At 32.0% G+C, this 25,418-nt stretch overlaps 1 protein-coding gene across 1 annotated transcript; it reads right to left on the bottom strand.

Annotated features, from left to right (window-relative positions):
- Positions 1-12,339: 12,339 nt before the first annotated feature.
- On the bottom strand, positions 12,340-24,296 carry LOC128174204 (uncharacterized). The gene is made up of 3 exons (XM_052839815.1): positions 24,293-24,296; positions 21,405-23,965; positions 12,340-12,525 (listed from the first exon to the last, which is right to left on the bottom strand). The coding sequence occupies exons 1-3, from the start codon at positions 24,294-24,296 to the stop codon at positions 12,340-12,342; spliced, it is 2,751 nt and encodes a 916-aa protein (XP_052695775.1).
- Positions 24,297-25,418: the final 1,122 nt, after the last annotated feature.

Here is a 25,418-nt window from a genome sequence, read left to right as displayed (position 1 = left end):
TACAAAGAAATTGTTTATAAGAATCATGAAAACGCTTTTTTAAAAAACGCTGGATAATTATTAAAGACATAAGAAAATTTCAATGAGATTTCGTATGCTAAACAACCCGAGTTTTTTCGGTAAGGTCAATCGTGTCTAATTTCTAAGAAATCATAAACGTGTGTTTGATGAGTATTTTGTGATTGTACAGCAACTTGTTGATAAAAAAAAAATCAAATCAATTGGTTAATTGGAAAAAACAAACGTTTGTTTTTCCGATGATTATTTTTAGGGACTACACAACACTCAAACGTCACAGCTATTCATAGCGAAGCACATCAGTAACAACCAGTCTGCATAATTATAGCACTCTGGCTCGTGCATTATCTATCAAAAATGGTGAAAATGGCAGGCGGGCGGCTGCTAAAAGGGTACTCTTATTGTACGGTTAACTCCCCCTACACTTTCCAAAATAGAAAGTTGTTCTTTAGCAGATCACTTGGACCTATATCAGAGGAGGTGTGCATATTGCTTGGATTTTAATTTCTGATAATTTATGAAAATGTAACAGCCGTTGAATTTAGTCAATTTATGGCAAGATATTTCATACATGTATAGGGTTCCCCTAATGTACAAATAACTACTCCTACAGTTAGATAAGAAGATGTTCTTTAGCAGATCAATTTTAGACGTGCGCATATTGCTAGATATCTGATGATTTGTGAAAAAGATATTAGCATTTGAACTTGGTAATTTTTGTCAAAATAATCCATATAGGGTACCTCTATTGTAAGGAAAACTCCTCCTACGGTTCTAAGAACGGAAGCTGTTTTTTTAGGAGATCAATTGGACATATATCAGAGAAAATGTGCCTATTGCTAAGATTCTAATTTATGATGATTCTTTTTTAAAATACCAGCCGTTGAACTCATATTTTGGCAAAATATTGCAAATGGAATACTCCTTTTACTTGGATATCTAATATTCATCAATTCCGAGTTGACAAATGGATTATAGACAATGTTCACACAAAAAGAAAACCCGATTCGCTGTCGCATTGACAGCTTTTCTCTTGTTAAATGAATTTGTATTTAATATTTTGAATCATAATAAGGAATGCCATTATGTATTGCTATGACAAAACTTGTAATTTGTCTTGTAGATTCAGATGGGAAGTTTGTATCAGAGGTGGATCTCGAACAGCCCATGAATTTTACCATAAGATTATCCTCCAAAGCCACATCTGAGTGGTTATGGATCACCATATTTCAGGACATTGGTTATTATGAAATATATCCTACCTGTAACCTAGATATTACCTCTTCCAATAATAGAGAGATAACAATATACACCATCGTAGTATCAGATTGTCACGAAAAACCCGAGGGAGACGTTGTCCGCAGATTTTTAAAAAACGGAAAACGCATCTATTCAACAGATTAATTAACAATAGAAGAAACCCATGAGTCTAGGCAGGAAAGTGTAACGACCGTAAGCTTTAATAGATCCAGAATGATGAACGACAATGTTGAGCTGTCACTGTGGTTTAGTTTATATTATATTTCACAGGAAAACCGAACACCTGAGATTTATCAAGAATTCACTATTTTTGATGAAAGCAATTTAATCAGTCCATCCCCTGATAGTTGAAATACTAAACATTCACAGTGTGAAGTTATACATTTCTTTGTGAAGTTATATATTATTTTTCTAATTGATAAAAGTTGGTGTATTTTTTTCAAAGTGAAAATTATTTTCAAACCATATAGTAATGAAGAGAAACCAACTACTAAACGTGCTTTTTTAACTAATTGTGATAGGCACCTGGTTGATTCCAGTACATACCCCGGTTGTACGATTGCAGATCTGTTGTTTACAGGTTGTATGATTGCAGAACTGGTTTTCAATGGTTATGTTACAGCTAGGTTCGCAGTCTTATTCACAAAATCTGTTATTACATGCTAAAAAATAAGGCAGTATTGTAAAATTCATTGCTTTAAAATCTGAGATTTTTCAGGATTAAAAGGAATATATAAAGGTTAATGTATTTTATTATTTTTTGTAATAATTTCTTTTCAAATTTACAATAATCAAATTCATTTAAAAACCCGCAATTTCATTGTTTTAAGATAAATTAAAACGCCTTTATACTAAAAAAAATCCTGCTTCCAAAAAGTATTTCTTATTTTTCATTTTATTCCACAATATTTCAATTTTATCTATTTCCTTAGTTTTTAAGAAATAAACACAAAAATTATACTTATGTAAAAATTTTTTGAAGATTTAATTTTGATAACCAAAAATACATTTATTTTTGTAAATTCAAATTTGTCCAAAACCTTGTCTTTTTGTAGTTAAATTAAAATATATTGAACTATTTATGCTGTCAAAAAACTCCAAATTTTCAGAATATCAAAAAGATTGAAGAGATTTGTGAATAACTGTAGGTAGCATATACATTACCTACTATACTGACTAAGAACCCAATATGCATTACAACAATAATGATACGTAAAATCTACATAGCTGTTTTATGTTTGATGTGCATAATATGACTTGACTGTCTTTAATCCTTTGTGTCTATATACATATATGATATTGTTAAAGAGTTTCAATTAAAAAAATATATATTGTATTAAATCTGGTTATATAGCGAGAAAAACAATTTGTGATTAAATATAATCATTGTAAGAAATTGGGTCGTTTTTCCTACATGAGACAAATAATTTGTAGGACCATAATACAAGCAGAACAGGTGACCGGAAATAAAACCTGTCTAGAACTAATTGTGTTTGTTGTTTTATTAAAATCAGTTGATATACATGGACGTGTTTGTCCTTTTGAGAAAATGTACAGAGTCTATACACAGGAAGCAAATATTACACAAGATATAAATAATTAGTCAGAATTCGTCATAGTTTGAATATATTTTTGTTTTAATGACCATACGAAACGATTTTATACGGAAATGTCGTCCGAGCACGTGTGTAAAGCACAATTTAAAAAATTTAGTAAACTAATTCTGCTTTAAAGATTTAACTCGGTTCATTGTGTTTAGCACTTGACATTGTTTAAGACGTTAATCTTAACAAATATAATTGTATAAGAAAACCATACGATCAGTAAAAATATTAACTTGAATGTAAAGGCAGCCATTATACGATGACAACTAATGGAGTTCGTTTTCCATGGAGTGACGTTTTCATGCAACAAGTTCCAATTGAGTGCATAATCAGTAAATACAGCTTTAAAAGCTCATAAGTTTGTTTTAAAAAAGAAAATGTTGTATGCATGTTTTGGGCTGCATGCTCATTCATCGTCGTAAAATTTATTAGGTCATACACATTCAACATGATTCAAAATAAATTGCGTATTTTCAATTTCTGAATAATAAAACTATTTTTCTCATTTATCCGACCCTTACACAATTCACTTATTACGGAAAGAGAAAATAAACATGTTTGCCTATTAATTAAGGTGTCGCTTATAATTGAAGAGATGATAAAATTAAATTGTGATGCAGCAAAAATATTGCGCGGGGGGGGGGGGGGGGGCTTATGTATGCCTTCCTGACTTTGGAGGGGAATAGTTTCATGAGAGAGAGAGAGAGAGAGAGAGGAGGGAGGGAGGGAAGGAGGGGGTATATATTTTTTTAAATTAAAACTGTTACTACATGTATATCATGGCAACATTCTTAGCTAGGCAAGAAAAGATACATGTAGATGTATTACATGTGTTGATAATGAACAGTGTTCAAATTCAAAAGTATATAATTAAAAGTACCGTAAAAGGGGGAACTATAATTTGAACACTGTTCGTTATCACCATATTTCATTTTTAATTTTACACAATACTTATTTTGATATCAGCGACTGGTTGGGGGGGGGGTGAGGATTTATAAATGTTTAACATGTTTAATATCCGACTTGATTTAAAATAATAAAAAAAAATGATAACTTAAAATTATCCAAATGCAATACATAATCCCACAACATTGCCAGTAGATTGCCTAAATAGTATACATGTATAACTAATCAAATGGTGATATTTAATTTTTGGGACAATATTGCATAAAAGTAAAAGAAAAGCGCATTTGCAAAAGTATCAGGGGATGATATACAACTCACCATAACACTATATGAGGACAGCTTCTCAACATGTTTTCATGCGTGAAATTAGACAATGGTGGGCCAGAGTGCCGAGACAAGCCAGTCATACCGGTATTCTATCGCATAAACGCATTCAAACATACTTCCTAAACTTCAGAAAATCCTCTAATGAGATGTTCTTTTAACGATCTTACTTCGTGAAATATTTTATCAAGATCAATCAGAACCAACGACAAATCTCGCTATAATTAACTGGAGCAAGTAAACGTTTGTAAGGAGGACCTGTTGTGTTAAACATAAAGGGACCAATTTAAAATATTATTTTTACTATAGTTACGTTAATAAATATTTAATAGACAATTTTGATATGAGATAGTATAATCTGGTATTTATTTTTTGAAAGGCAACACATCCTCATTTAAAAGACATGCAGCTTTATAGAGACAGTACAGCTGAAAACACATGTGTGAAAAAATTCAGATTTACCAATTGTATCGTTAGAAAGTAAGAAATAACGTTGGTTGTAACAGTTGAAATAGATAAAAATCCATTTCATGTACCTAATTAATGTACTTACAAGCTTCCGAAAATTTAAGAGTCGTACAAAACCGGAATAATCTTATATCGTTTATTTGTACAACGTGGATTTTAATGAATTTAGGTTACAGTCAATTCCTATGATAAGCACGAAAAATACATTCTTACAAAATTTTAATTGTAGTTATTTAAAAACTTTGAACATGACCACCTGGGAGTATAAAAGCATAATTTCGCCCAACAAACATGGTCAGGGGGGTCTTTGCAAGCCATGCATGTGTTTGTTTACAGTAAATACGCATGCGTAAATGTAAAGAAAGCTGAACCCTCTAACAACTGGCGATGTGTATATGTATAGGTTATACCTAATTACTAATTTCAATAACATAATTAGATTTATTTCACGGAGAACTTTGTAATTTTTTGAAAGATAAAACATTTATGAGTAGTACAAAAAAACCCGAACCTGATCGGACATTTTATTCAAGTCGGTTTTTTTTTATAAAATGCGCCGTGTTGTCTCTTTAAAAATCACCGTGCAATTTTCATAGGTTTGGGAAAATGTACTTTTTTGATAGGAAGAAAATGTTTAAAACAGAAATTATTGAAAAAGTAAGATAAGAGAGAGAACTAAGTCGTAGAAGGAAGTACAACCCCCTCCCCCAACTCACATCTCACATCTAAACAAGCTACATTTTCTCTATCTTACCATATGATAACAGGAAGTAAAATGCAATTAATTAAATGCAATAAAAATTCTAAATGATTTCAGCAATATAGGAGTTAACAAATTTTAAACCTTCAATCCCCATGTATTTCGTATATAAGAATAAAATAAATAGATAATTTTGAAAAGACTGAAATGTAGAAAATGTAGGAAAGAGTGAGACTATAAATAGCATTTTTGACAGTAAAAATCGAATTGATTAAGTTATTTTAAAGTTACATATTAAAAAAGCAAACATAATTCACTCTCTTTGTTAGGTAGAAACAATTGCCAAAGATTAAGGATGATTGCATGTTTGGTAGTGCCCTGCATAAAGATGAAGAAACATAAAACCTTTTTAAATTCACCTAGTAACAATTTTAAAGATATGAATAACATTGTTAAATTCGATCAATCTTTTTTTCCCTTCATTTTCATCTTTTCAATAACAGGCCTAGGATTAAGGAGAGGGTTGGATGTATTTGGGTTGCAAAGATGATTTTGAAATAAAGCAGTAACAGATAGAAGGACAGGACACACCTTATACAAACATTGATCAACATTGCATTGTGAGTGTGATAACGTTTTTGTAGAATTTTCCAGCCACACTTATCTGTTTCACAACTATTGCTGAAATTTTGAGTTTATGATTCGTACGAGAACGGCTAGTATATATTGTTAAACCTATTTTTAAAAAATGAGATCAAATATGAGTTCAAAACAACGTAATAAAAGTTTCATCTTCCAAAATGTGTGGAATATAATCCTAAATGATTGTAACAGATAAAGTTGACTGATTATATTTTAATATGTTTTATAAAGCCTGTTGACTATAAAGCAGCATGTGGGAGAAGTTAGTTCATCCTGTAGTATTCGTGATCTCTATTCAAAGTATTTTTTTTTCATATATCTTGAAAAAAAATGATACCCATATCATCAAAAATAAAAATAAATCACTGGTTATTTTTTTCAAAATGTATTTTTCGATTTAATATTCATCTTTAGATTACATGTACATCACACTGTGACAACCATATTTAATTTGTTTTATTACATACATCAAAAGTTGCCCACCTATCTTTGTCCTGTTCTTTGAAAGCAGCATGGCTCATCCTGTTACTTGTTCTGCAAGGACACACCTAGAACTGGGAAGGCTTTGATTTTCGACTTTGTATTTACAACAAATTATAGAAATTATCTTTTTAAGAACTTTTAGTTTAACGAAACGAAGTAGGGGGGGGGGGGGGCTTATAGTATACACTGGGTGTCGGCGTATGGACCTTGTTAATTTTTAGAGCAGAACCTTTTTTTATAGTTAGGTCTTTCCATCTTTCAGGCGAAAGACCTCTTATTTTCTTCTTCTTCTTCTTCTTCTTCTTCTTCTTCTTACCTCGGGGTCACTTTTTTGTTATTAGGGTTATCAAACAACTTAAACTTTATGTAATTGCTCATTAAAAGTTATGGTACCAATTGACCCTTTGTCGAAAAACTCCCAGAATTTACAGAGTTATTGCCCTCCGAGAAGGAAATGCTTGTTATCGCTACTCCTCTGAAGCCATTAGAGATAGAGATTTGGAACGTTTACTAATGTCTTAAATACAATTAGAGGGTTCTTCAAACTATTCATACCGAAAGGATCTGAGGCCTCCTTTTAGTAGTTATTGCCCATGAAAGCATTCAAATTTCCATAAAATCACTACCAACTTTTTTTATCACTTATCACAGAGACTTCGGACCAATATGGATGAAAGTGTCTACCTTCGCCGAACAGAATGACATTAAAGGTCAAAGGTCAAAGGTCATTTGGTTATTTGTTAATTAATGAGTTTTTAGAATTCTTTTGTTTAGGTTGCTAGAGAAAAACTTGTTCATGGATGTAATAGGACATCTAAAGACATTTTAAAATATAGCCCCTTGGCTCACACCTTTGAATAATTATAGAGCTATTGCCCCATTTATACTAAATACTTGTTATCGCTACTCCTCTTAAACCATAAGAGATTAAAACTTTAACCAATGTCTTCAGTATACTTCGAGGGTTCTTCAATCTATTCATACCGGAAGGATCTGAGGCCCCCTTCTAGCAGTTATTGCCCTTGAAAGTATTGAAACTTCGATAAAACCACTTCCAACGTTTTTACTATCTATGATAGAGACTTCGGACCACTTGGGATGGAGGCGTCTACTTTGGCCGAACAAACTGTAATAATGGTCAAAGGTCAAGGTCATTTGTAAATCTGTAAATTTATGAATTTTCATATTGTTTGAAATACAGAATTATAGTAAGGGTTTCAGTAGCTTGCTGGATTGCGCCATTAGGTATTCAGTTGGGTCAGCCAGGTATCACATCACGTCATGTGGTTACTCAAGTGGAAGTTGTTTTTACAGTCAACCCATTTATATCGTATAAAGATAACTAGCCTCTAGAACACGTTCTTCTATTATTAGGTTTTCTCTGTATATGCTTGTGTAAAGAATATTCACTTGGCTCAGTTTTGTACAGAGTAAGTGCAAAAACAATTCAGAAAAGTAGTTTAATAGATGTTTACGATAAATAACATGGAATTCTAAAAGAAATGGCTTGAAATAAAAAAAACAACTTTTAAAATCACTTATGGGTTTGTGGTTTTCCAATTTGTATTGTAGGTATGATATTTTTTGTATACCTTATTGAGCAATCGAGCAACTTATTAAAATATTAAGGTGGAAAGACCTTTAATTGTTCGAGAACAATTAGTCTACTAGTTATTAATTGTTCTTTCTCAACTAAACTTGCTCGGGCGATACATCTGGACCTACTTATGGACTTCAACGACTTAGATGCAGAATCTTAGCCGTGGGATTCAGATCCTGAAAGAGGTAATGGTGTTTGTAGCTTGATAAGGTGTTTAGAGCAGGTGTTCTTTGACAACTCTATAAACTGTGTGTCACTTGCTATGTTGGTAAATACGTTTTGTCTCATTTAAAAATCATTCAAAATTCTTTGACACTTTTTTTTATATGGCTTGATAATGAACTGTTTAATGCAAATAGCATCAAATATGCTATATTATATATTTAAAACATGGTACCTAAGAAGTAATCATACATAAAAGGAGGTACTTTCTGTTGTTTCATGGAAGTATTAAAGCAGCGAGCATTGCAAAACCTACATTATCCACGTTAGCTGGTTATGTAGTTTTCTGCAATTATGGATTCCTTCATGGCCCATATGAAATCCCAAATAAATTAAAATGCTGCTTCTTTCCCCCATAGTACCCCCTCCAAAATAACTACTATATAATAGCATATAGGAGCTCCTTTATAGTAGGTTTTCCCCATAGAGGAGAGGAGTTTCTCCCTCACTTTTTTTTTTTAGATTTTATAAAAACATATTTATGGAAATTCAATACGGATTAAAATCACTGTTTCTACACCCCCAGGTTACATATATCTGCAATCATTTGTACAGGTTAAGTTTTGTTTGTGCCAATTTATTATTTTTATAGACAATGCTGAAAATTGAACATGTGTGTAATCGAATTACATATAGAACTTAATTAAGGTATTGATTGAAAAAGTACTTGGTTTTACAAGATTTACACTTATATGCATAATTCTGTGATCTGAAATTGTAAGTGAAAATGTTTTAAGAATTTTATTTATAAATCTATCAGGCTGCTTGTCTGTTTGTGCAAATTTTATCTAGGCTAAAAATCTGTTTTAGAGAAATTTTGTTTGCGGTGTTTCAGAGCCCGATGATTAAAATCTTATTATAATGATTATAGTTCATTTTATTTAGGGTCCAATATCTCATAAACTAGAGATGACCATATCACCATATATTCACAGTGGCATTGGTTTACCACTTGTAGATGACTCTAAAAATTTCAGCCCTCAGGGTAGGGGCCTTCGATGTTTCAGGACCCCATGTTAACATGTATAATCCCGTTATAATGATTGTATAATGTTCTATAATGATTGTATAATGTTATATAAGTGGAGCACCGAATCTCAAGTTCTAGAGATGACAACTTAACTATATTGTCACAGTGGTAGTGGTATACCACTAGTAGATAACACTGAAAATTCTAGCACCCAGAGTAAGGGCTTTCTTTGTTTCCGACCCCGATGTTTGAAATCCAATTACAAAGAATAGTGTATTCTTAGGGCCCCATGTCTCAAATACTATAGATAACCACATGAACATATTTTTACAGTCATTTAAAAGTAAAAACATCATTTAAAACTACACATGCACTCATATATTTCTTTATCAAAATTATTGAAAATTACGTTTAATTCCACTCTTTTTTTTAATTTACGAACAAAAATATTTTAAAAAGGTACGCGAGTAAATTAATTATTCTTCAAAGAATTAAATAAGTTCATATGATGACTAATGGTATAATAGATAACGAGATAAATAAATCAATGAACTTTTATTCATAAAAGTAGCAACTGAAAAACAAAAATAAATAACCAACCTAAGCTCATTTTTATGTATGGCTTTTTTACTTGTTTATTGACAAGAAGAACAAGCTTATATTAAAACAAGTTGCTGTCCTTTAAAAAAGGACTGCAATACGTGGACCATTTGCATGTGTTTCCAACGAAAACGTGAAAGCCTTAAAATTATCACAGATTCCACCGACTCTAGACCCCTGCTTTCACTAAATTTGTATGTTGTATTAGAACCATTTTAAGAAGGCCTTGGACTTTCAGTAGGAAGTAACAATCTATTTCTTGCGTCAAAACAAGTTAAAAATGACACTAGATTAAGGCGAAATATACACCGAATGCGTAGCCTAAGCTCAAAAGCCAGACAGATCTTGTTGATTTCAAAGAGCCATAGCTGAGTGGCCAGCAATGAAATAGACAGGCCTACGTCACATTGCTGTTTGACACAACTACCCAAAGTCCAAGCTCTTGTTAAAATAGTTCTACGTATATATATGCATAGTTGACTTTTAATCTCAGAATGCAAAGGGTTCATACTTCTAAAATAATTATGATCTATATTAATGAAGATTGCATATAAAGTATCAGGCATTCGGTGAATTCTACTTTTTGCGCACACATTGAGCTTCACACTACTTTGTGACATGTAACTACGTTATGCAGTGACAGCAATACTATAAATGTGTAAACCAATTTCATATTTTGATGCAACTTTCTTGAGAAACTTTTATACAGTGACATAATTATTCAATCATCTATTATATAGAGTCACATAATTATTCAAGCAAACTTAAATGCCTAAGTAATTTTAATCGGGGAGTACTATAGCCTCGCCTTCGTTAAGCTACATGTGTATTCGGAAAACAACAAAACATTATAAATTATGCTATTTGATGCATGCTGTAGTTTCGGCTTAACATTACCTTATTTCATAATACTGACAGTTTATCACATGCCGATCATTTCTTTAAAAGGAATACTTTCTTTCTGTAATGTTTACCGACAACTTTACAATTACAGCGCCTTTGAACTTTTATGTGCATATGGTATGGAATCCCGATTCAGATAAAGGTGTGCTAGCCTGGTTCCCTGAGCAACCCATTACGCATAGGAACCAGGCTAGCTCATGCGCAGGCTGAATTTTCCCCATAGCATCCGGTTTAACCTCGCTTATATATTTTCTGCGTGGACCTCAGGGTCCACGCAAAAAACTAAGTCAGCTCATCGCAAAAGATGTGTTAGTTTTTTTTTTTTGGGGGGGGGGGGGGTTGTGCAGCGATTTACAGAATACCGGAAGAGTTTTTAACAGCTTGTTAGATTGCTCAAAAGGGTTTTCAATTTGGTCAGCAAGGTATCAATTCAAGTTTAAATCTAGGTCCTAAGTGTAAATTGTAATTTTGCACTCAATCCATTCATTTTGCACAAAGAAACCTCTAGAACACTTTTTTTCTATCCATAGACTTTTTAAAAGATTGTTCATCTAGACAGCACTGGATTATATAGAGCATCAATTGTAATTTGAATTTTGTTTTTCAAATAATGTTATTTAAAAGACATTTCTGAAGAAACAAACAAAAGAGAAAAGCATAACCTTAAAAAGGAGATATTTTTTTCCTGCAAAAAAGCATAAGACATTTTGTTTCCCCGATTCCTGGTGCAACAAACAGCACTAATAGTATGTTTGTGCTGTGCCTGCTTATTAGTTCAAACTTTTAAACCAGTAATGTAGGATAACAGTAAGAGACAAAACAAGCTCAAAATATGAAAATGTTTACTAGATTAACTCGCTATTGCTGTCATACCTGAGTAATCACATGACCTAGACTTGATGTGATTCCTTTCTGACCAAATTAAATACCATATTGATCAATCTAGCAAGCTATTGAAAACTCTACCGGAATTCTGTAATTCGCTGTAATTACCCTCGTTAAATGAGAAATAAAATGGTACATAATATTTTTAAGTAAGTGAATCGTTTGTCTTGTTTAATATGGCACCCTTTTCAACGTTGTATATCTATAAATCACATTGCAAACTAAAGAGCAGAAAAATTAGCAACTAGTGAATGAATACATAAGGTTAGTTCAGGCTTCATTTCACATTTTCCAAAGTAACTAACAAAGATATCGACTTTGTTTTGGTTTTGAGGTCATTTCATTTTTTAAAAAAATGCTTACATCATAAAACCTCCCGTTTCGTAAAAATGTGCTTAAAAATATGAATATGAATATCCGTAACTTTAAAAACAAAATTGTAAATACTAATTTTACACATGCTTTTAATACATAATCAATTATAATAAACCTAACCCATGATTTAGAACCCCATCAATCGAAGTAAAACATTTCAGTTTCTCAACGTATTGTAATAATTCCGGATATTTGAGGTTCGGCCCGGACCGGGTTTTTCTTTTAGTTCCTTTGTTTATGTCACGTGATACAAGGGTATAAATACGACAGTGAATCAGCTGTCGGCTGCTTAGCTGGAAATCAGCCGCAGAGAGAGGAAGTTGGTGAAATTTAATAAAAGGTATTGTGTCAATACAGAGCTTGCCCGTTCATAACGGTGTTAAGTGTTTTTGATAGGCCAAAGAGAGATTGTCCTCTTGGTACTGTAGGCAATGCAGTCATTTTGGCTTGTCAGTCTTTCACAGTAGGCTTTCCTCGGAGAGGCTAGCCATGGTTCCTTTCTCTGGTGGCTGATCAGACTGTCGTCCAGGCCGTTGTGCTCACTCTCCGTCCTGAATAAGGCAGCCTACAGTGTGCACAGTGGTTGAAGGGTTACCACATATACTGTCCGTCCTGAATAAGGCAGCCTACAGTATATGCGGTAATCTGAGGACGGTCAGTCATTTTAGCTGAGTGGTTGACCTCAGTGGATTGTCACTGTGGGTGTGTACTGTCCGACCTGAACAAGGCAGCACCAGTACATCACACACAGTGTCAATTATATATTTTTTCATACCCCTTGTTTTGTTTGTAAATATTCTAGATTCTCTGAAATTCCTTGTTAATTATTAACCTAAGTAAGGTTAGGCTATACCAATCATTTTTGACAATCAATAGAAAATCATTATATTATAAGACTTTGTTAGTGTACACCGAAAACCCTGGAAAAGACCAGGCACGAACCCTTCCCCTGGCAGTACAAGTAGCTCGGTACGTTACAGTATCATTGCACCCTGTTTGTCGTTTGATATTAAAAAAAATATATATATATATTATTGTTGATAGGGAAGGAGTCTTTTCTGGTTTTCCTCTTGTCAAACGTAAATTTGATTAATTGTTCATTAAATCAATATGAAAGGAAATTAAAATAGTATATTTTTCTTTCTTTTTTATTATCATACAACTTGGCATAGAAACAGTATTCAATGTTTAGAATCTAACAAGGACTATATTTTTGGTGTAATATTGGCGTTGGAAAATATCAATGCTTTGTAATTTAGAATTGCTGCAGATTAATGAGTCTGTTTTAGCATTAAAAAACATAATATTAATGTTGGATTTTTTTACTGATAAGAACTATTGATAAGATACTTGGGTTTCAGAATATGTTTTCAAAATATGATTTGCCTATCAAATTACATTTTTATAAGTTTTTTCACCCATTCTATACATTGATTTGTGTGAAAAAATCACTAAAATCAGTTTTTCTCTCTTATCAAATGGTCAATATATTAGCTTTTCTGTCAATTTATATCTTTATATAAAGTTTTTGTTATGCATAAAAATCAGAAATATTTTACCATTGGAAGCATACAAAAGTAGTCAAAATTTCTTCAAAATTTAAGTAAATTAGACGAAACCCGGACTAAGCAATATCAATTTTAGTATAAATATTTATTCTAATTTAGTAGTAAAAGCTGATTGACAATCTGATATTCTATAATTTCATTGAAGAATAAAATCTTCAAATCTTAAACAAATGTCTACAGAACTATAAAGAGCTACACTTAGTTTAATCATCATTTACGTTGAGGATAAAGGTAGAGACCTTGACTTGACCTTTATGCGAAAACAAAAAGGTCAAATTTGATTAAACTGATAGAATCATTTGGTAATATAATCCGTTTGACTGTGTCAAAATTTCATAAATTTCTTATGATAAGAAGTATGATAACGAGAAGACGCCTTCTTTAAGACCGTCAATTCTAACGGTATTTTTCATGGGATGAGCTTATACATAAATAAAAATACATGGGAAAATTAAAGTTCCAAACCGTATTCTGAGGTGTTCATTACGTCGAAGTCAAAACTGTAGGTAAACATCGACTAGATGAAAAAGATTCGACGTATTGAGAAATCTGTGTAAAAGGTGTTACAAAAAGATGTGACAAAAGGTGAAATAAATGATAATGACGCATGAATGTTATAAAGTCCCGTACCTTTGTTCATATCAGGGGTGAAAAAATCATGTATTTTATTCAATGTATTAAAAAATGCCATAATTATCCATCATAATGATAAATCAATATCATATCAGGTATAGCAAATTATTGCCTCGAATGGTCAGCCATAAACATGACCAGAATGTAAAACAGGGGGAAACTCCACTATATAGTAGGTTTTCCATGGGGGTAATCTGGCTATAAAAAGGGGGGAAACCCGCGATAAAGTCAGCTTTCCGTGGGGGAAAAACTCCATGTAGCCATTTTTCCGGGGGAAAGATTGCCAGGGGAAAAGGCATTATATAACACCGGTAAAGAATTTAAAAATGGTAAGGTTAAATGCTTCAGTTGTAAGTATTGTTAATCTGTACGTAGGTGACGCAACTCATCATTCATTTTTTCCATTCATATGAAGGTGTCTACATAGGAGTGTGAGCTATTGTATGCCTCCAAATGCATCACAGAAGGTTTTTAATAGCATTGTGTTTCCACAATGTAAACAACCAACTGTATTTAAAGAAATTGTTCAAACTGCAAAATAGGGCCGCCAGAATATTGTTAAATGTACGTGATATCTTTACTCCTATTAGTTTTTTTTTTACTTGTTTAGCATGGATGCAAATTAAGGATTATTTTATGTTTAAACAAATGATCTTTTTATACAAGTTTTTACACAACCAAATGCCTGCTTATCTTTCTGTGTTTCGATAAACAAGATGATGTTAATTGTTGTCCAACCAGATCAAATGATTTTATGTCAAACCTTTTATATTTACCACGTCCCAAAACAGAAAATTACAGACGTTCCTATAGTCGGCATTTCTTTTGGAACAGAAGTTCTCAAAATGTCCGAAACTCTACTTCAGTAAGTAATTCTAAATCTTTGTAACTTAGGGAGTATCTCAATAGAGCTATTATTTAACTATTATAGTCCTTTTAAACCTCACTATTTAATACATATTGTAACAGTAACATGTATATTACCATGTACTAAGACAGTAATGTGCTTGTATATCCTATAAATATGTGTGTTTATATTTAGATGATAATTTTATCATTATGATATGTAGGATGGTAAACACAGGATGAATCTCTGCCATTCAGTCAATTGAAAGGTGACTGAAAGGTAACTGAAATGTGACTGAATGTCATATGTGTGCCATTCAGTCGCCTTTCCAGACAATTCAGTTATCATTCAGTTGACTGAATGGCAGAGATTCATCCTGTGAAATATGTTTTAATGCAGGACCAAGATGTAAACTAGCTACAGCTAATCGTGTATTCCTGGATAAATAAAGGTTATTATTATTGATAAAGTATAAATATGATATTTTCCCCCAAAATAATGTTACCTAACATTGAAGCGCAATGGGTTAGAGCGTTTACATGTCTGTTAGAGCATTGGGGTCCAAGGTGTATTTTTGGTTATTTTACTATTTATACAAATTAATTTTCATGGGGGCGGGGGAGGTTATGGGCCCCTCACTCCCACCTCTTCTCTAAATCCGTGCACACGATGATATACATGTAGACACACGGAAGCAAATTTAAAGCCGGCAACCGCCGCGGGGAGGGGGAATAAACTAATTTTGTTTGTAATAAATATATAGACAATTATGCTTTCCATGATATGAAATATTAATATTATTGATTAACTTAAAATTACTTAACTTTATATGCAAACAGTTCAACCCCAAATTGCACATAAAGTGCTGCTCATTTGTATTATCATAATTATAGGAAGGGATCTCATCCTTCAGTTACGAAAATTATAATTGTTAAATGTATTACCGGAACTTGCATGTGGCATTCATTTTTAATTAAACTGGTACAAAACAGTGTTATTTAGGGGCAAACGCTTGGTGCAGCTATTACTGTCCAGTGACAGCATTTAGTCTTTAGCTGTTTCTGTTTGCATGTTTATTGTTAAATTCGTTAGTTTTTTTTTGTATAAAGTTCCATATTTGTGAATGTATGATTAATCATTAAAAGTTATATCAAAGCTCTGGCAGTTGGTCACTTATCTTGATTGTTTAGTTTATATTCAACATACGTTTAGTTTAGTTTTTAGTTAATAATTATTTATTTGTCGAAAAAGAGGTTCATCAAATTGTGAATTTTACAAAAATGACAATAAACTATATCTTTGATTGGCTTATGTGGATTTTTTCTAGGAAATACTTGTAAGATTTAATTGCGGTACATATGTAATTTTTTTTCACATACGTTTATTTTTAACAACTCCTCGTCTCATTGATAAGAGATCAGAAGTAATTCTTAAATAAATGTGTTAATTTATTCATTTTTAAATATTGATAATCCGTATGTATTTTTTAGCCTTGCATCTTTTGACCTCAGCGCAGCTTTAAAAGAAGTGGACAAGGATAGGCAACAGTTGACATTTACATGTATGGATATCTGAACAAAATAAACTAATGTTCATAAAAATTCATTTAAAAAAATATTTTTATCAAAAGAAATAAAAATTGATTGCGATTTATCCTTTCTAAATGTATTTTAGATCTGTTTCTGGGATGTGTATTTTAATACCACCCCCTCCTTTCCACAATTAAAACAAAAAAAATAGATCATATAAAAAAAAGAAACAAATAACTTAATATAGTATGCCTTGTCACGTGGTCACAGGTACGTGAGTCTCATCTGACAAGAGTTGACCAAATATTTAATTTAAGAAATTCAAAAAGGCCCTGCAGGAAGTGAGGGCAACCTGTTTAAGATAACCAGCTGTAGCTCACAAGCTGACACGCATGAATTGGCATCTTAAAAAACGGATGCATACAACAATAAAGCGTGACATGTATGATTAGTCATCTTTAAACGCAAAATTTTTGTCATGTCAAATACCCTACTGAAATTGGCGTTCATGAAATAGAAATGTAAGACTACCACTTGTGTAATGTTTCCAATGCTATAAGATACATGTAATAACTACCAACAGATAAATCTGGTATCACAGTCTCTAGTTTATTACATGCCCAAACCTTTCCTTACGAAAAACTGTAGACAACTTGATTTCTCATTTGCTTTGTTTTTGCGGTTAGTTCACAACTTTTATCATGTAATTTGCTTTAAGGTTATTATCCTCTCTGAGGAACCGTTCTTTGAACCTAAAATGACTCAAGGCTACTACATGTAAGTACCCTTTTTAAAATCAAATTTGAACTATTCACTTAATGTAAAAATGCTTTGACATTAGTTGTGAGTTGCAAATATACGGATGGAATTCGATTCAATACTAACTAAAGTCCAAGTTTGGTAGAAATTGTGACTCCTGGATAAACATTGTAAAGGTGAATGTTTAACAAAATTGAATTGTCTGAACACATACTGTTAAAATTTTAATTGTATTGTTAAAATACTGAAAAAAATAAAATGATGGACATTAAACCAGTCAATTTTACCTTAAGGTCAAGCTCTAGTAAATGCAAGGTGCCTACAGGTTTATGAAATTCAAGATAAAAATTCTTTCAATGATGCTTCATAACAATACCTTTGTTTCATAGAGTGTTTACATAGGTTTAAAATACCAGTAAAAATCTATATCTTAATATTCATTTTAAATATAATTAAACAGTTCCCAATATTTAGCACATTCATTTTAGGTCTAAATATTTTTGTTTGTTTGACATTCAAAATGTTAACAAAGGGTTTGTTTACATAAAAAGAGTTGTAAGCTCTGTAACTTGCTTATAACTCAACATATGACGCTCAAATTCTGGTTGTCTGTTTTAAAATGCCTTACTGAAGCATTGCGAACATTTAAATGAGAGAAATATTTTTTTTTACCAAACTCGTGACCATGCCGCTTTAAAGCTTCATTTAGTTATTTGTAAATGTACTGACCTATGTTTTGCTATATAATATTTGATTACTTTTATCACTCAAGCCTAATTATGGAATTTTAACACTGGTGGCTGCGCAAATGAAGCAGATTGTTTTGAAAATGATAGAATTTTATCTGAAAGATAATTGTTACTTTAAATTAGGCTTAATATAGGAAATATCACAGGCGAAAAGTGTCTCACAAATTATGCCGTGCATTTATACGTCCAAACTAGTAAATGATATTACATGTATCATTAACGTTTAATACCGGTATTTAAAGAATTTCTGTTTATTACCTATGTCCAAACTGCAACATAAATCTAACATGGTCTTAATGTACACGAACTATCTTATTATACTAAATGTTAATATATTGGACCATTTCGATGTTTGTAAGTAATATTTACGGTCATACCTCACAGTATAAAAGAATGGCATTTAGGGGCTTGCATGTCTATTTTGTTCAAGTTTTCCTGATCTTCCTGATCTTCCTGGCAATATACTTTAACTGTGTAAGTTTACATTCCTTTTTATGCCTTGTTTTTTTTCTCAAATTCTTCTTTTTAAATTAGTGTTGTTTTCTGGACATGTTTGTATGCGTACCTTTGTTACGCAAGTCTTAAAGAATCTATCAACATATTTCATAAATATTTGTAATCCTTTGTTTTTCATGCATTATTCATTATATCAAATATAATTTATTTGATATAATCCGTTTAAATATATCTTTTTAAAGTCATCTTGAAATGATTTTTTAACAGACCCAATGTGCTTTAAATATTATCAATCTGTTAAATTAAATTTGAAATAGTGAAGTTTTCTTCCAGTCGGGAAACCGATTAAAATATATCTTTTATTAATAAAATTATTTATCAAGAGTGACTTGAAAAGAATAGGATCTACATGTATTAAACGTTGAATTCTTTATTTATCAGGAGGAAATGTTCACAAATATATTAAAATATGTAACATCTAAAATAAATGATGAAATTATGAAAATAACCATTGATTAATGAATTTAATGTCACAAATGTTTAAGCCTATAATAAAATTGTAATAAATTAACCCTAAATCCCTGACCCTGGGTCATGAATTTCACAATTTTGATAGAGGGCCTCATGGACATCATAATAATGCATTTAGTTTTTAACAAATATATATGGAAGTAGAGAAGACGATTTTCTTAGATTTAATACATTTTAACTAAATGGCAATATTGGTCCAACCCTTGAGCCTGAACCCCGGGCCCAGGGGTCATGAATTTCACAATCGTGGTAGAGGGCTTCATGGACATCCTAATAATGCATTTAGTTTTTAACAAATATATATGGGAGTAGAGAAGAAGATTTTCTAAGATTTAATACATTTTTCTATATGACCATATTGGCCCCACCCTAGAGCCAGAACCCCTGACCCAGGGGCCATGAATTTCACAATTTTGGTAGAGGGCTTAATGGACAGCATAACTATGCAACCAGTGTTTTTCTTACATGTGTGGGAGTAGAGAAGAAGATTTTTGATTTGCTTTTTTGGCATATTTGGCCCCACATGTGGCGCTCTGGGGAGTGGTAGAGCAATTTAAATTCCTCTTACCATAGAGATGCCTCACACCAAAAATGGTAACAATCAGCCTTGTAGTTTTTAAGAAGAAGTTAAAAATGTAAATTGTTACGCACGACGCATGACGACGGACCAAAACAGATAGCAATAGGTCTCCTGAGTTTACTTAGGCGACCTAAAAATTTGATTTTAACATTATAATTACATAGAAAAACTTTAAAATACACTGATTCTAAATCTATGTATATTGCATACTCTTTGCTTACTGAACACATTAAATTAAGCACTACAATCAGTTATAATTTAAATCTAAAACAAAAAAAATACAACATATATATATATATATATATATATATATATATATATATATATATATATATATATATATATATATATATATATATATATATATATATATATATATTATGATTCAACTGTTTTTTAAACACCTTAATTAAAAAAATTCAAAAACTTTTAAAGAATATGAGCTGCATTAAATTTTTTGAAATAATTTTTACCAGAAGAAAATGGACTAACGAACATAAATAACCAATATTCGTACAGGCCTTCACTAATGTAATTTTGCTGTTATGAGGACGTTTAATACAGAAATACAAGTAATACATGTAATACTAACAAAGGTATTCAAACAATTTCTTATTTCTCGTATACGTAGTTGTTAAAAATGTTACAGTAAACACTTTCGATAGGAATATTGAAGCTCATGCTGCTTTAGAAAATAAACCATTCGCCATATTGGCTTTAGATACAAAGTCTCAATACATATCTAGACACAATTGTTGTAATTGTAGGAAGTAAAAAATCATGGCTGACAGTCAAGATTAGTTTTCAATGTTGATAGTATACTAGTATATTTGCAAGTACTGGTTTTATTCTTTTATCCTGGCAACCGGCTTATCCCCTTGCGTTGGTTAAGACAGTAGGACTTCCACTTCCCAGACGTTTTTTTCTTGTTAAACTAACGAAGTTATTTTCCCAATTACTTCGTGTAGTTCGTCTTTGAAAAAGTACTTTCTGCCACGGTTCAAATTTCCAATGTCTTTTCCATCGACACCTAAGAATTCAGCGTGGTTATGCTATGCTTATACGCTTATAGCCTTCCTCGTGTAGTCGTCGCCTCACAGTGCCCTTGGACAAACTTCCTTCTTTTCTATTAAATGTGAAAGTTTTATCTTGTAAAGATTACCTACGATTCGTTTTAAGAATTCAATAAAGTTTCCGATCACCCCTCAAATCTGTCACTCGTGGATTACTACTTTGGGAATCGTTTTCATCACTTTCCTTTTAAAAAAAAATTCTTCATAATGTTTTCAACTGTTCTCCGGTGTATTCCCAAAAATTCATTTATTTTGTTTAATCCCTTTTAATTCAACATTGCGATTCGTTCCTTTACAGCACTTGAAAGTTCTCCTTTTTTTCGATATTGTTTATATTAGCTCCCATACTGGATATTGTCTGCCTCTGGGAACCAGTAATGGTTCCTTTTAATTATTTATTACCCATTTAGTTCACACCCTGATATTATGCCCTGAATATACTTCGTTACGCGTCAGGAATAAAAATAAAATTCGAAGCAAGCAAAGATGTGATGACGTTCGCCATGTTTGTTGAAATCCTTTTGGCCACATAGTGAAAAACATTTTTATCCACTAAATATAAGACTGATTTTATCATACGTTTACTAATCAATGTCTGCTATATTACTCTGTAGAAAAAGGTACTGGTTTGTCATTTACTACATGCATGATTCATGATTCCTTAGAAGTTGAACAATGTCATCATATCCGCGTTGACAAGCAATATCGAGAGAACTGACTTTGTTCGCGTTACATAAATTAATATCTACTCCATTATGCAGTAGAAGTTGTACAATTGTATTATGTCCATGTTGACAAGCAATATGGAGAGGACTGTGTCCGTTTTCATTACATGAATTGATAAGTGCGCCATTACTCATCAGAAGTTCAACAATTTTATCATATCCATTTTTACAAGATATATGGAAAGGACTATCTTTGTTTTTCATACATAAATTGATATCTGCTCCATAAGTAATGAGAAGTTGTACAATGCTATTTTGTCCATGTTTACAAGCTACATAGAGAGGACTGGCTCCGTATTTGTTACACAAATTGACATCTGCTCCATTTTCTAGTAAAAGTTGTACAATGCTAACATGTCCGTGTAAACAAGCTGTTAAGAGAGGGCTTGCTTTATATTCATTACTTAAATTAATATCTGCTCCATAACTGAGTAAAAGCTGAACAATGCCTTCTTGTCCTTGCTGACAAGCTTGAAAGAGAGGACTGGCTCCATATTTATTACAAACATTAATGTTAGCTCCATAATGCACTAATTGTTGAACAACCTCAGTGTATCCCTTTTTGCAAGCTATAGAGAGAGGACTAGGTCCATCTTTTGTTCTTAAATTAAGGACTGCTCCCTGTTTCAGTAAAAGGGTAACAATTATACCGTGTCCCTCTTGACAAGCAATGTAAAGAGGACTGGCTCCACTTTTCATGCGTAAGTTAATGTCTGCTTCACTGTATAGAAAGAGTTTAACGAGGTCTTCATGCCCAGCTTCACAAGCTATATAAAGAGGACTTGCCCCGTCTCCGTTACATAAATTGATACATGCGCTGTTACTTAATAAAAGTTGTACCGTGTCATGGCGCCTTAACTGAAGAGATTTTTTAATGTCAGTTTCTTCGTTTTCTTCAGTATTGTTTCTAGCTGCTGCTAGCGTTAATGGAGTCCAGTAATTTTCATTGGCAGTCTTGAGATTCACATCGGCACCCATCTGAAGCAGTTCACGCAGTATTTCGTTATTTTTAAATACGGATGCAATGTGTATTGGATAAAAAAACTTCCATTTCTCTGTCAATGATTTTCTAGCAAGATGTTTTCTGAGCATAGCAAACATATATTTTGAGCCATTGCAGCATATAGAAGAAAAAACAGAATTGCCTATAAGATAGTTTGGCATTTGTTGAAGGGATTTTAGACAATATAAGGATAACCGTGTATCGCAAAATATGATAATAGCACAAAGAGGCGATATTTTGTCTTTTAAACTCACAAATGCAAGTTTAGACCAAAACCAATGACTGATCGGCTGATTCATTTCTTGATTATCAATTTGAAGCCTTTTCTTTTCAAGCAGCATTTTCAGTTTTTCTGGATGGCGTTCCAATTCCTTGATAAAAACGTCAATCACTCTTGCGTCCTTTAAACAGGGGTTGAGTACAATATCTAGTAAATGTTCTCCTAAAATACCATTAAAAAGTCTTCCCCCAAGAGCATAAATGTATTTGTCACTTAAATATATAGTGAATCGATCTCTCGTGTCGTGATGACTTAATTTAACTTTTTGTTTTAGAAAACCAATATCTGCATAATGTATTATTTGAAAAGGATAGTCTTTTCCAAACACAAGGCCGGTAACTCCCATAATAAGGTCGTGATAAAAATGATACGTATCGCCAATTTTCTTGACAAAAGATCCTTGTAGAGCTTCAAAAGCGTTAATAATTTCATAAGTTGATGTGTCTTTCTTCATTTCACACACTTCTAAAGCAAATTCATACTTGTTTCTTGATATCACGGACCCCCTTATATCTTCAACGCAAAATTTATTGTTAAACAATACAAGGAGAATTAAAGCACAGTATTTTTCTTTGCATGATTCTCTGAAATTTCGTAATTCCTCTTCAAAAAGCTCTACTGGTGCTTTGAAAAATCTTAGTTTTTCCTTTTTATTGATTTTATGGTGAACATATAGTTTGCATAATAAAGGAAAATACGTTTCTGTTTGGACAATTTGCTTTAATTCCTCTTTAGATACATCTTCGTCAAGAGCGTGCTTTCTCCATATTTTTTCTTTTTCTTCATAACTCAATTTAAATTGATTGCAGGTTATATCTACTATTGTTGATTCATTTTTTAAAAGTCCCTTTACTTTATCATCACTCAAAATATATTTTCTGCACGACATAAGAAGTTTGATTTTCTTTAAACAAACCTTTAAAGATTCCTCATATTTTCTCCATATAGTATATTCTATTTCATCAAATGAATCTTTGCCAATTGGATCATTTAGTACAAAAATGGTTTTATCATTTAGACCACGTGTGAATGAATTTATAATTTGTATCATCACCCTCACAGTGTGAATGACTTTCACATTCCAACCTTGTTTTCTAAGTTTAAGAGCAACGTGATGCACGATTTCAGATTTCCCAGATCCTGGGTGACCTGTCACAATTACCATGTTCTGACTATCCAATAGTCGTTCAACTTCTTTACTCGCATTTCTTTCCACAAACAATTTGTTGTCCTCTTGCCATTGCTTAAGGGTGACTTGATTAAGTGAAAATTCTGTAGATAAAACTAAGAAATAACCGCATTGTTTAACATAATTGCTTCGTAAATGGTATTTTACATATCTCGAAGAACGCTTCAATTTCAATAAACTTGAAATCGCTTTCAAACATTGTATAAGTTATCTTATTTTACTCAACCTTACCATGTCAATGTAAATAACAGTTTCAATACTCCAAAGAGAAGTGATATAATACTACATTTATGATAACAGTGTATATTCCGTAAAAAATTAAGCGAAGTAGACATCTTTCGTTATTCTGTATGTGATTACTGTTTTAAATTTATGACATGGCTTGAGCAAATATATGCCATATATTGTACCCATCTGATTTGATTTTTAACTGATCCAATAAAAGAAAATTCCTTATTTATAGAGTGCAAAAAAACCTTACCATCATTTTCTGACCGGTCCTTCAGTGATGATTCACTGGATATTACAATTCTTATTTGAGGTTGTGGACAGTCGATTTTTTCTGCGTTTCTAAGCGTAGGAGCTGTTTATTAAAAATAACATATTCTATATAACCACATTTTAAAGAAAATATTGTAGAAATCCACAAAAAGTAGCTATCCGAAACAAAATCTTGTTAAAAGTGTAAATTATAAAGACTAATAAATTTTTTGATTGATTGAAGCATCATGTTCCGTTCACAAACGTAAATATACAACAAACATCATTCCTTTTCTTTATTTATAACAAATTAAAATGTTTTCTGTAAAACCTTCAGAATTAAATTATGCAGTGAAACTTTTGATTGTATTTGAAAAAAAATACTTGTACACTTTTTTGGCTTTCCTAGCAAAATGATCAACAACAATTATTTGATTTAAAATGAAACCAAGGGTCACCTTTTGAACGCTCTACGTGGTGGATTATTGGGCCAACCTTTAAAAAGTCGATGTTCAGTTTGCTAAGCTCGTCTTTGTCGTGTTGGTTTAAAGGTAAAAGTCGATGTACATATATAAATTTAATTGACAAAACTACAAACAAACTGGATGAGGGAAGATATCCATTTACAGAAACTTCTCCAATCTCACAACCAACTATATTAGCAACTGTTTGTCTAAGTCTTGTTTCATCTTCTTTGCAAAAACGTTGTAAATGTGTATCAACGTGAAAACGAACATTCTGGTATCCATTTTCTATGAAAAGAAAATATAATATGTTTACTTCGACATTCGGTAAACCTATATAAAAAAACCACATTTTTATTTAATTGATATCTTAAGAGACATTGCAGCTAATATTCCTCATCTCGGATATTTCTGTTTTAACAGAATATACTATTTACTGCAATAATTAACTCGCCATTGTGTGCGCAAGATGTTCTGAGATTCAAAATTAACATCATATCAATTCAGAATTTATAATCTTATTTACATCACGTGATTTTGAATGGCTCCAGTTGTAAGTGGAATAAGAGTTAATTTTATAGAAATAAACGTC

This window comes from Crassostrea angulata, chromosome 2 (genome assembly GCF_025612915.1).
Source record: "Crassostrea angulata isolate pt1a10 chromosome 2, ASM2561291v2, whole genome shotgun sequence".
Taxonomy (NCBI): Eukaryota; Metazoa; Mollusca; class Bivalvia; order Ostreida; family Ostreidae; genus Magallana; species Magallana angulata.
This window is presented reverse-complemented; position numbering and strand designations above follow the sequence as displayed.

Excerpts from the sequence above, each read along its gene's own strand:
- LOC128174204 (XM_052839815.1), bottom strand. Across the intron at positions 12,526-21,404 it reads ATTTATGTAACGCGAACAAA|GCTGCCTTATTCAGGACGGA; the intron begins GTCAGTTCTCTC and ends TGCACACTGTAG.